At 49.9% G+C, this 14,894-nt stretch overlaps 2 protein-coding genes across 2 annotated transcripts; both read left to right on the top strand.

The window, feature by feature from the left end:
• The first annotated feature begins 918 nt into the window (after positions 1–918).
• Positions 919–7,498, top strand: LOC101785531 (DNA-directed RNA polymerases II, IV and V subunit 11). Its single transcript, XM_004987320.4, has 6 exons — positions 919–1,091; positions 4,677–4,764; positions 5,115–5,204; positions 5,285–5,363; positions 5,447–5,542; positions 7,087–7,498. Exons 2-6 carry the CDS (start codon positions 4,712–4,714, stop codon positions 7,129–7,131), a joined length of 363 nt encoding a protein of 120 aa, XP_004987377.1. The 5' UTR covers positions 919–1,091; positions 4,677–4,711; the 3' UTR covers positions 7,132–7,498.
• A 6,772-nt stretch (positions 7,499–14,270) lies between these two features.
• Positions 14,271–14,885, top strand: LOC101785944 (26S proteasome non-ATPase regulatory subunit 11 homolog; the record flags this gene model as incomplete). Its single annotated transcript, XM_004987321.1, has 1 exon — positions 14,271–14,885. A coding segment is annotated over exon 1 (615 nt), but the record flags the coding sequence as incomplete, so codon positions are not given.
• Positions 14,886–14,894: the final 9 nt, after the last annotated feature.

Genomic DNA, 14,894 nt, shown 5'->3' on the forward strand with positions numbered 1-14,894 from the left:
CAGCCGACGCCACCGTAGGCCACGATGCTGCGTAGAACGCCGGCCCAAAGCCGTTTAGGCCGGGCGAGCTCGTCTTGTTCATCGCGCGCACTGCGGGGCACGCCTCCAATTCGTGAACGGCTCGATGAGTGGCGCGGCGTCCACCCTCCCCACATCTGAGTAGAGGTTGGCGTAGTTGATGGGGGGAGGGGGCGTGCACCGAGACCACACGCATAGATGGGCGGTGAGAGCCGTTGTCTTGTCCTTGTGGGGGACGGCGTTCCACAACGCCATCCACCGCGATCGATTGTCTTGTCCAACGGTGAGAGCAGTTGGTGTTTGGTTGGAGGAACAAGAACATTTCAATTTTGTTGTTTGATTTGAGGGACGAGGGACGGATGAAATGGATGGTGTTTGTATTCCGTCAACCCTAGATCCAGCCGTCACTGCAGAGCCACTACCGAGCTCGCTCGTCTGTGTGCGCCACCGCCAACTTGCACGACCTGCTCGCCGCACCGCTTCGAGCTTCAATGTCACCAGCCTCGCACCGCCGCCGCCGCCACTATCGGGGCCTCGTGCCGCTCCTCGCCGGTCGCCTACACCCGCCACGTACCCCTGCACCTCCGTTGCCGGGACAGCCGCTGTTGTCCTCCCGTCAACATAATGGTTGTGATTATTTGCATTTAAGAAATAATAATTTTATACATAACACGCGAAATTTATATGTATCGAAAACTATCCTACTACTATTCTTCCTGTTAGACGAGTCCGATTGATTGTTCTAATCCTAGATGGCTTCCAGAAAAGCAAGCAGCCCAAAGCTGGCCCGTTCCTAACTGGGCCTGAGCCATATAAAGCCTTCTTCTTCTTCTTCTTCTTCTTCTTTTTTTCTTTCTTGACAAACAAGAAAGCCTTTCTTTTCTTTAGAATAGAGCAAGAGAAAAAAAATAATAATCTCAAACTCGACTGAGCGGACTCAACTGAGCCCCCGCCGACCGCATCGAGAAGCCGAACGAACCCTCACGCCTCCTCCTTCCACCGAACCTGAGCACGCCGGCCGCCGCCTCCTGCCCCCCGGGCTCGGATCGACTTCCTCTCCCTCCGTCGGCAAGGTATAAACGGAACCCTAGCTGCCCCCCCCTACGGATCAGTGTGTTTGTTCTTCCCGCGAGATCTGTTCGTCTCTTCTTCCCGGCGAGCTGTAGAATCAGATCGGGGTCCCCGCGCTCGCGGTTGGTTGCGGATTCTTTTGCTGCGTTTGACCTACCGGTCGAGGCATCTGCTCGTTGAATCGCGCGTGCTACCCTTCGGAAGCAGGTAGCCGGGGGACGCCCCTTCTTCTTTTTTTTCGGCGCAATCTGTGCTCGAATTCGTGCCCCCCTTCTCTGCTCTGAGTACGGCATCTCGCTTGGTGTGTTGGCTAGGCTGTTAGTTCGAGGAGCCACCTCTGGCGCGCGGGTTTCGCCGAGTTACTCAAGTGCCGTGTTCCTCCTGTGTACTGTTTTAGTTTTATGCAGAGTGGTGTCCCGGTCCTTTCGATTGTGGAACTTAGTTGTGTAAGTCAATTTGTGATACTGCAAACTAGAAAAAAAAAAGGAAGCTTTTTCCCCCACAGTGCCTTGTATTGGGCTATTGGCCTGTTAGGTGTCATCTTGTAGTCCTGAAGAGGCTTTGCCTGTCACAAATATTTGGCGGCGGTGACCTGACCGTGGATGCAAAGTATATTGATCTCCTAACGATTTTGAATGAAATTCCATGGTTTTGGTTCAACCGTTCAAGATGAAACAATGTGCTTGCTTTTTCTTTTCCTGTCATGAGTCCATGTCCTTTGATGTTTTAGGCAGAAACGAGTAGGCTCTCAATTGCAGTGTGGCATAGCTGCCTATCTGATTCAGAATGCACAATATCTCACTTTGATAATTGGTTTCTAAATCCTGAGACCCCCTTTTTTGTTAGGTAGGGTAGTGCATGATTGCTGGTTCCATCCGCATACATTTTTTTCTTGTGGGCATGATCAAACATCTGTATACTGCGACTGGTTATTAGTTTTCTGTTGAAGTTGTTTATTTACTTTGTGAGTAGACTTTCTTTTCGTATATGTGCTGATGTGCGTACCATATCCCGCAATGCCCTGTATTACTTATTCCTTTTACATTTTGACCATCCCTGTTTTATTTTCTAACCATGTGCAGTAAACTCTCGTACTAGGGAGTGGCGATGTCTACTTCGGTGCAATCACCGTACCTTCCTCCTCCATCACCTTATGCCAGCAGGTCTGGCGCTTAGCATCTACCAGTGATGCCGGCTCTTCTGTGCTCACCTCCAGTAGATGTTCACCACCCAGATCCCGGACAGCATACCCAGGCGGAGATGTCAAGCCGATGATGTTCTCCACTATCCGGAATCTTAGCGGATTGTTGTCACCGTGATCAGCATCTAGCTTGTCGCCCACCTCGGCTGGTGGCGAAGCGAACTGGATCCCTGGCGGAGTTGGTGACGATGTCGTAGCATCCGGCGTTGTGGGTGTACCGTGGGGCGGCAGGGAGAACGCTGCTGCAGGGGTTGCTGGTGAAGGGAAAACTAGGTGATCGTCTTCCTCCTCGCCACGGACTGGTCCTGCCATGTACTTGATAGTGAAGATGTCGTTACCAACACCCACCGCACCGTCGTGCTCATTGTCGTTGGACCAATCCCACTGGCAAGCCTCGCCAAAGACCACATCCCGTGTCACATGCACACGTTTAATGATTGGGTCGTATGCCCTGCACACCTTGGTCCCACATTCATAGCTGATGAAGATCATCTTCTGGCCGCAGTCCTCCAACTTCTTCAGGTGCGAGATCGTGCTCTTGACATAGACGATGCAGCCGAATGTGCATAGGTGATGAACCGCCAACTTCTTCCCGTACCATGACTAGAATAGTGTCATCCCCTCCAAGCTCTTTGTTGGCACGTGATTCAGCAGGTAGACAGCAATGTTCACTGCCTCTCCCCGAAACATCCCCGGCAGTCCCTTTGCCTTCAGAAGGCTGCGCGCGGTGCCGACCACCATCCCGTTCTGGTGCTCGACAACACCATTTTGTTGTGGAGAATACGACGCCGTCAGCTGCCGCCTCACGCCATCAGCAGCACAGTACTCCACGAATTCTGTCGCTGTGAACTACCCACCACGGTCCGTGCGGAGTGCCTTCAATTTGCACCCGCCTCCACACATGCTTGGAAGTTCTTGGTAGCTTCAGCTGCTCGATCCTTGGACGACAACAGGAATGCCTACATGAAACAGCTCCTGTCATCGACGAGTAGCAGAAAGTAGTTGTTGCCGCTTGGAGTTGCTGATGCCACCGGTCCACAAAGATCGCCATGGACCAGCTCCAAGTGGCGCTCCGCCCGCCAGAGCGCCTGGTCCGGGAACGCCTTCCACTTTTGCTTGCCGGCGAGGCATGCCTCACACAGTTGGTCCACTGGCTTGATCGTCGGTAGCCCTCGAACCAATTGCTCCCGTGCCATCTTGCGCAATGCTGCCATGTTGATGTGGCCGAGCCTAGCATGCTAGAGCTAGGCGCTCTCCTCGCCGCGTGCAGCCAGGCAGACTGGCCGTGCAAGCTTGATGTCGAGCATGTACAACCGATTCTCCTCGCGCGCCACCTTGGCCAGGAGCCTCCCTCTATGCTCCTGAATCCTCATCACTCTGGCGTCGATGTTGATCTTGTACCTGACTTCGTCGAGTTGGCCAACGCTCACGATGTTGGCCGTGAGCTGGGGAATGAAGTAGATGCTGGTGAAGGAGTGGTGCTCGCCATTCTTGCATGCGAACAGCACCGTCCCGCAACCCTCGATCCGCGCCACCGAGTCATCCCTAAAACGCATCGTCCCGCATACCGTGCTCGGTGGCCTCCCGCGGGGGCACGACGGACGGCGGCGCTCGGTCTCCCAAGGGGCCCGACGGCCGACGGGGTTAGGCTTCCCACGGGGGCACGGCAGCTGGCAGGCCGGTGTGGAGCAGAGGGAGAAGGAGAGGAGAGGAGGGAGAAGGGTGGTGGAGGAGAAAAGAACTAGTCATTTTCCTGATATCAAATAGGGAATTATCTCTTTTTTTTTTCCTTCCCTTCTTTTCTTCTGTTCCCTTCTTCTCTTCTATTCACCGCAACAAAACAACCCCCGCAACCTCTCTCTCCACCTGTTTTCTTGATCTCCGCCGCTTCCTCCCTCCTCTCCTCCCCCCCGCGTCTCTAGGGTTTCCACGCCGCCGGATTCGAAACCCGCGCTCCCGAGCAGGTTGGTGAGCCTCCCCCTCCCCCTCCCCCTCCCCCTCCCCCTCCCCCCTTGCTAGCCTTCTCCGGCCCCCCAATTTTGTCGGTCCCAACAAAATCCGAGTCGGGCGTGCAATCCAGTCAATTTTGTTGCGGATTTTGTTTGCGCGCGTGGTTAGAGTACCGATAGGAGCTTATTTCTATTTGCAACGTGAGAACGCTAACGAATTCGTTTTCGGAGGTTTAACTGAACCCTAACTATGTTTTTTTCCCGCCATTGAATTCGTCTCTATCATCAGAACGCGGTCAAAAATATGGAATCTGATGGGTTCTATTTCATTCACTGTCATGGGTGTACAGTGTTGTACTCAACAAAGTTTTGAAACCAGAGTCTGACTTCTGATATTGTACCCTTTTCCTCTGTGGTCTGATGAACCACACTTGCAGCGATTGAAGCAGGAGGTGCCAGGAGTTAACCGGAGATGAATGCCCCGGATCGATATGAGCGCTTTGTGGTGCCCGAGGGCACCAAGAAGTGAGTCTCCCCAGCCAGCCCTCTCACTTGGTTTTGGATTGATCTTTGTTGGGTCCTTGGTATGTCTTGTTTTAGCTGTTTCGATAGAAAGCAGCAATGCGCATGATTCAGGGCTTTCAGGCAATGCTACAGCACTTGCTTATGTCCGTATCCATTTCCGACAGTCTATGCAAAGTGATTCATTTGGCATAAACCGTAAAGTTCTGAATGCTTGATGTTTGTCTGTTGGTTCTCTTGCTTTCAGTCTTTTGTAGCGATAGATTCAATTGTGACTATAGTTGCCTTTTGTCATTGCTCAATTGTCTGGATGGTGTGGTTGTGGTACTGATGAGTGTTAACCATTTGTGCAGGGTGTCGTATGAGAGGGATACAAAGATCGTGAATGCTGCATCCTTCACCATCGAGCGTGAGGACCACACCATTGGCAACATTGTTCGCATGTAAGTACAGCAATTCTTTTAGCATGTCTTGTCCTCTTCTGTTGTGTTTTATGACTCACTTATGGAGTGATATTCTGCAGGCAGCTGCACAGGGACCCAAATGTGCTCTTTGCTGGCTATAAGCTCCCTCACCCTCTTCAGTACAAGATTATTGTCAGGGTATGACAGATGCTTTTTTTTTTCAGTTCTTTTCTTCAGTTTAGGTTCATTCAGCTTTCTCTTATTTTTTATTGTGTGGACAGATCCATACCACAAGTCAGTCGTCCCCAACACAGGCCTACACCCAGGCTGTCAATGACCTAGACAAGGAGCTCGAGTACCTTAAGCAAGCTTTTGAGGTCTGTTCCTCATATGTTCACTCAAGCTGTTAATTATTTTTCCAGTAATTTGCTGTCGTGCCATGGAATAGTAAGGGACAAAATGAGAAGGAACAATTTATCTTGATTTATACTATATAAAAGAAAGTGCCTCCTGCTTCTGTTGCTATTACATCTTGATGGGAAGTTCTTTGATACATTGATATGGGATTTCAGATGTGCTTTTGTTTGACCTGGCAAGCTTAATAAATATAAAATATTAATGCCCAGTTGAGATTGAAATGCTGAACTTGGAAGCGACCATGACATTGGGTTTAGATACCTGTTTTGGTAGTTTACATGCTATAAGTAGCCAGCAACTTGTTTTGCAACTGCCTTTCTTACTTTGAAGAGTTTGCACAAGCACAAGATTGCTCTGAAGAGTTTATTTGTTTGAGATACTGAATAAACATTTCGGCCTATACATTCCTTGCATGCTCCTATACCATGTTGTCCTCTTAACAATAATGCCATTAAGAGTATCATGGAAGTGCCAAAATTTTACTATGTGATGACACATACTTAAGGCACGTGCTTGGATTAGATAAAATTTACATATTCATTCTGACATTCTTTGTCTTTTGGAAGGATTATCTCATTTCCTTACCATCCCATTGTACTCATGTATAAGTATTGAGTTATTGGAATGCTAGAAAAAAATTATTTGCTGGTTTCACTATGCAAATTTTGGTATTATCTTATTTTCCCAGCTGCATGGCATGGACTTTGGCAATTGTATATACGTGAAATTTTGTTTGCCCTAAGTCATGATGCACAGCAAGTCAGAGTGTGTGTGGGGAGGAAACTTTGTTTGGGAGTAATTGATATGGAAGTAGAAAAGGGTTGGTTTGATATAAATATGATGCATCGTTGCCATTTTAAAGTATTTGGGAAGTGTTCATGTTATTTTTGAAGAATCATTTGTCTTATATTTTTCAGGATGTAGATGGCAGAAGTGATACCAATGTCCTAACATGCATTTGCTAATTAGTGTTGAACCACATAATTACATTAAAAACACTACTAGGAAGAGGAGACCATGGGGCATGTCTTATTTGTTCTGTTTTTTATGCATCTTCTGCTAGGTACAAAATGCTAAATAACAGCCTTATGCCTTCTAATGAATCTTTAAAATAACAGCCTATGAGAATTTGAATGGGTAGTTGACAGCTGGAACTTCTGATGTCAAGTTAATCTTCAGAACGTTAGCAAAGTGGTGATATTCCTGTTAATAAGACCTGCCTGCTGCTACTAGTAGGGATTCTTGCTGATTACCTGGCATGTTTTGTGTTGTGCCTGGCTGTAACTGTTTGCCTTTGTACAAAACCATGAGGCGACAATGCTAGGATCTAGCTGCTTAGGTTGGCTGTGCCATGCTAAAAAGGTTATGCATCAGCACTGTCCTCCGATTCTTGTCTTCGGAAGTTTAATTCAAATAACTTTTGAATGCTGAACATCCGTGTCTATCTTTAAGATGTCATGTTGATACCTGTATGTGGTACTAACGTTCTGAGCCATGTTTTCAGGTTGAGAAGAACAGGTATGAGGAAAGGGCGAAGCAGGGGTTCTGAATTCATGGTGCCTGATATCTGACATAAAAACTCCGTGGGTTAGTCTTATCTTTATCCGATGCGTGAGTCGCCTTGAAACAAACACCCAAGGGTTATGACTTTGTGAGCATGATGTGGGACTGATCCCTGAACCCCAAGGCGCATGAGTCGCCTGAAAACCATTGCTCAAGGATATTGTGTAACCTGCTGCCAGACTGATCTCTGAACTATGAGTGCCTTTGTCTATCACGAACCTGTGCCAAGAGTCCAGTACCGCGTGGTTAATCTGACATTTGCCCACGTTATCTGTTTCTCTGTCATGCATGTGCCAACATCGTCTTGTTGCTGCACCATGATCTTTTAAGTTGCAATGCATGTTAACTGTGAATCTGTGATAAAGAATGGCAGTAGTACTCATGAGTGAATGTGATAGAACGATGGAATTTTACAGTACATACGTACTTGCGTGGCAATGGAATTTTACAGTATACGTACTTTCGTAGCATTTCCGCGGAACATTCCTAACGGTATCTCCAGGTCATGCTCGGTCGCGTTTTCTCCTCTTGGTTGCTTACAGGCGGTTGTCGCATTGCTTCGCCGGATCTGTCTGCCGTCGGAACGCACCAGGTCTCAGATCTGGCCCCCGTGCCTGCTGCCCGCGCTCCCCTCGATCCGGACCCTCCGTTCCCCATCCTACAGCTCCCGCGCCCGCATCCCCCCTCGCAGCCGACCCCAACCAGCCAACCCTACCGTCCCCACCCGCCCCGCCACGCCACGCCGTCGCTGCATGCGGGCCATCTCAGGAGAAAAAGAGGCCCCCCATAAACAAATAAAAAAAATCTTTCCTCCCTTCTTTTCTTCTATTCCCCGCAACAAAACAAAATAAGTTTAATGATTGGGTAAGACAAGTTCATGAATCTAAAAATGCATTTTAAAAGTTTAAGGACCTAATTGATACCCTATGACAAGTTCAGGGACCACCTGTATATTTTACTCTATATAAAATCTCCTATCGAGATTGTGTGTTCAGCATCTACTTTCATATCATTTTGGGCAGGTCTCCAGAAGTCAGAAGACAAATGGAACCTGGAGGCTGGAGCGGAAGCAATGAAGACAACAACGCTTCACTTCCATGCGTAGGAAGCACCGACGGATGATGCTGGAATGGTGCTGCTCTAGTAGAAGCGGGAATGCCTGACAAATCATCCCCATGGTGGAACATGAGAAGACTTTATTTTCTATTTAGATTTAAAGTGAATTCCCTCAATGCCACTAAAAATTATCCCCTCAATGCCATCGAAATTCTTCACCTCCCTTTACTGCCACTATTTGAAATTTCCATTCCCTTCGATGCCATTGTCGTTAAGTTTGTTCCACTTACAATATGTGCCCACTGCTGAACACCGTGAAGCTCTAAGCCTAGCTGCGCCGACGACTTTGATTTTCGCGACTTTGCTTTCGCAATATGTTCCCACGGCCGCCGCCCCACCGCTTCCTGGTGGGGAGCTTGAAGAAGCGGCAGATGATCTTGAAGCAGCGGACTCGAGAAAAGGAGAGTGCGGTGCTCGTCGCGCCTCCTCGACAGTCGGCACGGCTACGACACCGCGATGTGATGGCCGCCCGCTGGCAACGACGCCGTGGCCCCGTGCTCCAAGCCTCCGACGGCTCACGAGCAAGAAGAACGAGACGGTCAAGATGAGCGCGGGGGGCAGCAAGAAGCAGCAGCACGCCGGCGGGCTCCTCCAGGCTCCAACTCCTGCTCAGATTCTCTGTGGCAGGGCGGCAGCCCCGCGGAAACCGCCGCGCTGCAGTTCTATTTTCTTCCTTCCTTCCTTTCTTTCTTTGATTCATTCATTCATTCTTTTTCTTTTTGAGGAAGCAACTCCAGTTCTTGCACAAGCGAGCACAAGCACAAGCACTAGCAAAGAAGCTTGTGTGGTCAATGTCATCCTTGCAGACCTTCAGGTCGTACACAGCTTTATATGCTGAACACCGAGTTGAACTTCCACCAACAACCCAGCCGTGACGGCGGCACCGTCCCTTGCCCCGACGGCCCGACCACCTGGGCGCCGTCAAGATGGCCGATGACGTCGAGGGGCAGGAGGTCGCCGCAGAGTGCTGCTACTCTGACTGCGACTCCGACGATGACAAGCAGCGGCTGAGCCCTGCCTACATGCTGGAGCACCCGTTCGAGAGCTTCTCGGTCCATGGCCCATGGACGTGTTTCAAGAGCTTCGGGCGCGCTGCTCTCGAAGACCGAGAACCTCCTCCTCAAGGACACTGCCACTGCCATTACCGACGAGAGGACGGCGGTTCTGCCGTTCTGAAGAGCAGGACGCAGAGCACGATGGACCAGGGCAAAATCATTATTTTACTCGTCTCTTAACTCTCTCCTAACGGAAAGCTAACGGCAATGGCAAGGAAGGGAATGCAAATTTAAACTAATGGCAATGAAGAAAGCCAAAAATTTCGATGGCATTGCAGGGATCATTATAAATTTCAGTGGCATTGAGGAAATTCACTTTTAGGTTTACAGTACATCGATTGTTAGCAACGGTTTGGTCTTTCTGCAAGCCTCAGTTAGAAAGCTTTGTGTGCCACTCTGTTGATGGCATCGCTTGAAACTGTTGGTGGTCACCAGTCCTGGAACCTAAAACTATCAAACTTTGTAATTTCGTTGCTGTTCTAGTAATGAAATTCGGGTGAGGCCTTTAGTGGAAAAAAATATTGAGGTTTGGTAGATGTGACTCTGATTGAATTTCTTCCTGCACATTTCGTCAAAGATATAAAATTCACAACACTTCTAATTTTATAGGGTCAAGACTTTTCAAGAAAAAACATCAATAGCCAACAATTTGAATAAACACTCAATCTAAAATGTAAGAATGTTACTTGAAAAAAGAAACACATGTACATATCCCATATTAGAAGGGGGTTTGATTTTTTTTAGGGGGGGGGGTCCACCCATATGGGAGTCTCCACGTGTGCCACTATATTATCTCTTGTATCACTGAGGCTATCGTTTGAATCTAACTATCCTATCTCCTCCAATCTGGATGCCGAGCATTGGGCAACATGGGGTTGCTATTGGATGAAGTGGATGTATGCTAATAATGGTGGTGGCTGTGAGGATAGGGTTCGGTGTTTCGTAGTTTATGGTGTGTTTGAATGGAGTGAAGGGACAGGACGGAATATGGTCATCCTCTTTTTTTAGGATGAGCAAAAATCCCAGTTGGTGTTTTTTTTTACAGGCGATTTTTGGCCAAACATCTTTACATGGTTTAGTTCAGCAAAAACAAGGAGGGGAGGAGGGAGAAACTGTTTCTAGCATCAAGTTTACATTGAAACAAAAATGGCGCACCAAGTGTTAGCAATGACGCGGTCAGACGCCCTAAAGCGCTCGCTCCAGAGCTGACCCTCATCTCGGCAGGATGTCCAGAAGCGCTGGCGCGAGGGACGAGCTCGCTGGAACACAAGATCATTCCTGTGTTTCCAGAGCATCTAGCAAAGAAGGAGCAGAAAGCTGTCATAGTGTTGCGCAGGAACCATTGCCGGACGGTGAATAGTCCATAGGCTTTGGACAAAGGAGCTTGTTGTGTTCGCGCCAAGGGAGCTCCAAATACTCGCCGCAAAGGGGCAGCGAAAGACAATGTGGTCGCAATCTTCGACCTGCCCACAGAGCTCGCACCACGCATCCTCGATGATGTTTTTCATTACCAGGTTGGCACGGCATTGGATCCTGCCCTGCACCAAAAGCCACACAAAGAACTGCACCCGTGGTGGCCCGCGGTTCTTCCAGACGAACTTGACGAAGGGGGGTGGTGGCGATCCCGACGTTTGCACGAGCTTGGTGTAGACAGCACCAGATCGTAGACTTGAGGCATCACTGAGAAGAGGAGACAGGCGTTGGTCCACGTCATCCCGGAGCGTGACCCGATCCAGCAAAGCTGTTAACTGGTGCAGCTCTTCACCGGCCCGGCACGACAGGCGTGGAGCAAGATGCGCGCCCAGCCCGTCGGCCAGCACTTGCGTTACTAATTGCTCCGTGTTGACGGCATGGGAGAAAAGGAGAGGGAACAAATCGCACACCAGCGATCATGCCCTAAACTTGTGGAGAGGACGTCAGACACCGCAGAGCAGGTGAGAGCTTGGTATAGCAGCAACAGATCTTCCAGGATGCGCCAGTGGGCGCCCTCGACGTCACCCTGCAGGCTTGCAATGTCGATGCGGCTGCGCACCCAATTGGCCTAAGAGGAGCCATCAGGGTGATGGAGGCAGTGCAGGTGCTTGAGCAGGAGGCTCCTGTTTTGTAGGGAAAGATCCTTGAGGCTGATTCCCCCTTGCTCCTTTGGCTGACACGCGGTTTCCCACGTGACAAGACATTGGGCGCCACTGACATGATCCTCACCGGACCACAGGAAGCGTCGACGTCGCCGATCTAGAGCATCAAGAATCCCAGGCGGCAGTAGAAGAGCTGACATGGCATACGTAAGTTGGCTGTCCACCACACTATTGATCAGCACTGCTCTCCCAGTTGAGTTCAGCAGGGACACGCTCCAGCCGCTGAGGTGCTTGTCAACCTTGGCGATCAAGGGGCTGAAAGCAGAGAGCCGTAACTTCTCATTGGATAGTGGCAGCCCGAGGTACGTTTGAGGGAAATTCCCAAGCTGGCAGCCAAGGATCTGCTGGAGCTTCGGCCGACACACTCATTGGTGTAGTGCTTTTGTGATAGTTGATGTGCAGCCCATTAGCTAGAGAGAATAGGTCAAGCACTTCCTTCAGCGCCGATAGCTCAGCCACGTCCGCCCTGAGTAGGATGAGCGTATCATCTGCATACTGCAGAACTGGGCACGATTGGTCTGGAGCAGCAGGGTGTGGCATCCTGGGCAGTGTGCTTCGGTATCAGGACGACGTAGGACCGGTTGAGGCGCTCGAGTTCAGCAATGCAGTCCTGGAACGCCTTAGCCAAGTCCATGACAGCCGGCGCCACCGTAGGCCACGATGCCGCGTAGAACGCCGGCCCAAAGCCGTTCAGGCCGGGCGAGCTCGTCTTGTTCATCGCGCGCACTGTGGGGCACGCCTCCAATTCGTGAACGGCTCGATCAGTGGCGCGGCGTCCACCCTTCCCACATCTGAGTAGAGGTTGGCGTAGTTGATGGGGGAGGGAGCGTGCACCGAGACCACGCGCATAGATGGGCGGTGAGAGCCGTTGTCTTGTCCTTGTGGGGGACACCACAACGCCATCCACCGCGATCGATTGTCTTGTCCAACGGTGAGAGCAGTTGGTGTTTGGTTGGAGGAACAAGAACATTTCAATTTTGTTGTTTGATTTGAGTGACGAGGGACGATGAAATGGATGGTGTTTGTATTCCGTCAACCCTAGATCCAGCCATCACTGCAGAGCCACTATCGAGCTCGCTCGTCTGTGCGCGCCACCGCCAACTTGCACGACCTGCTCGCCGCACCGCTTCGAGCTTCAGTACCACCAGCCTCGCGCTGCCGCCGCCGCCGCTATCGGGGCCTCGTGCCGCTCCTCGCCGGTCGCCTACACCCGCCACGCACCCCTGCCCCTCCGTTGCCGGGACAGCCGCTTTTGTCCTCCCGTCAACATAATGGTTGTGATTGTTTGCATTTAAGAAATAATAATTTTATACATAACACGCGAAATTTATATATATCGAAAACTATCCTACTACTATTCTTCCTGTTAGAAGAGTCTGATTGATTGTTCTAATCCTAGATGGCTTCCAGAAAAGCAAGCAGCCCAAAGCTGGCCCGTTCCTAACTGGGCCTGAGCCATATAAAGCCTTCTTCTTCTTCTTCTTCTTTTTTTCTTTCTTGACAAACAAGAAAGCCTTTCTTTTCTTTAGAATAGAGCAAGAGAAAAAAAAAATAATATCAAACTCGACTGAGCGGACTCAACTGAGGCCCCGCCGGCCGCATCGAGAAGCCGAACGAACCCTCACGCCTCCTCCTTCCACCGAACCTGAGCACGCCGGCCGCCGCCTCCTGCCCCCCGGGCTCGGATCGACTTCCTCTCCCTCCGTCGGCAAGGTATAAACGGAACCCTAGCTTGCCCCCCCCTACGGATCAGTGTGTTTGTTCTTCCCGCGAGATCTGTTCGTCTCTTCTTCCCGGCGAGCTGTAGAATCAGATCGGGGTCCCCGCGCTCGCGGTTGGTTGCGGATTCTTTTGCTACGTTTGACCTACCGGTCGAGGCATCTGCTCGTTGAATCGCGCGTGCTACCCTTCGGAAGCAGGTAGCCGGGGGACGCCCCTTCTTCTTTTTTTTCGGCGCAATCTGTGCTCGAATTCGTGCCCCTCTTCTCTGCTCTGAGTACGGCATCTCGCTTGGTGTGTTGGCTAGGCTGTTAGTTCGAGGAGCCACCTCTGGCGCGCGGGTTTCGCCGAGTTACTCAAGTGCCGTGTTCCTCCTGTGTACTGTTTTAGTTTTATGCAGAGTGGTGTCCCGGTCCTTTCGATTGTGGAACTTAGTTGTGTAAGTCAATTTGTGATACTGCAAACTAGAAAAAAAAAAGGAAGCTTTTTCCCCCACAGTGCCTTGTATTGGGCTATTGGCCTGTTAGGTGTCATCTTGTAGTCCTGAAGAGGCTTTGCCTGTCACAAATATTTGGCGGCGGTGACCTGACCGTGGATGCAAAGTATATTGATCTCCTAACGATTTTGAATGAAATTCCATGGTTTTGGTTCAACCGTTCAAGATGAAACAATGTGCTTGCTTTTTCTTTTCCTGTCATGAGTCCATGTCCTTTGATGTTTTAGGCAGAAACGAGTAGGCTCTCAATTGCAGTGTGGCATAGCTGCCTATCTGATTCAGAATGCACAATATCTCACTTTGATAATTGGTTTCTAAATCCTGAGACCCCCTTTTTTGTTAGGTAGGGTAGTGCATGATTGCTGGTTCCATCCGCATACATTTTTTTCTTGTGGGCATGATCAAACATCTGTATACTGCGACTGGTTATTAGTTTTCTGTTGAAGTTGTTTATTTACTTTGTGAGTAGACTTTCTTTTCGTATATGTGCTGATGTGCGTACCATATCCCGCAATGCCCTGTATTACTTATTCCTTTTACATTTTGACCATCCCTGTTTTATTTTCTAACCATGTGCAGTAAACTCTCGTACTAGGGAGTGGCGATGTCTACTTCGGTGCAATCACCGTACCTTCCTGCTACCACTGAGTCGATATCAAAGGCTCAGGAAGCCAAGGATGCGTCTGAGTCCATCTCAATCCTCTACCGTGTGCTCGAAGACCCATCTTCTTCAGCGGATGCACTGAGAGTAAAAGAGCTTGCCATTACAAATCTGACAAACTACCTCACAAAAGAAAACAGAGCTGAGGATCTCAGGAATCTTTTGACCCAGCTCAGGCCCTTTTTTGCTGTGATCCCGAAGGCAAAGACTGCGAAGATTGTGCGTGGCATCATTGATGCTGTTGCCAAGATACCTGGAACTTCTGAGCTTCAGATCTCACTCTGCAAGGAGATGGTGGAATGGACCCGTACAGAGAAGCGTACCTTCCTCAGGCAGCGTGTGGAAGCAAGGCTGGCAGCCCTTCTGTTAGAGAATCAGGATTATACCGAGGCCCTTACGCTCCTTTCTGGTCTCATCAAGGAAGTCAGGAGGCTGGACGACAAGTTGCTTCTTGTGGACATTGACCTTCTGGAGAGCAAACTCCATTTCTCTCTGAGAAATCTGCCAAAGGCCAAAGCTTCTCTGACTGCTGCTAGAACTGCAGCCAATGCCATTTATGTGCCACCA

Source organism: Setaria italica, unplaced genomic scaffold (genome assembly GCF_000263155.2).
Source record: "Setaria italica strain Yugu1 unplaced genomic scaffold, Setaria_italica_v2.0 scaffold_54, whole genome shotgun sequence".
In the NCBI taxonomy this organism is placed as follows: domain Eukaryota; kingdom Viridiplantae; phylum Streptophyta; class Magnoliopsida; order Poales; family Poaceae; genus Setaria; species Setaria italica.

Coding starts and splice junctions, on each gene's coding strand:
- LOC101785531 (XM_004987320.4), top strand. CDS start 4,712: ATGAATGCCCCGGATCGATATGAGCGCTTTGTGGTGCCCGAGGGCACC. Junction 5,205..5,284: donor ATTGGCAACATTGTTCGCAT/GTAAGTACAGCA, acceptor GATATTCTGCAG/GCAGCTGCACAGGGACCCAA. Junction 5,543..7,086: donor ACCTTAAGCAAGCTTTTGAG/GTCTGTTCCTCA, acceptor CCATGTTTTCAG/GTTGAGAAGAACAGGTATGA.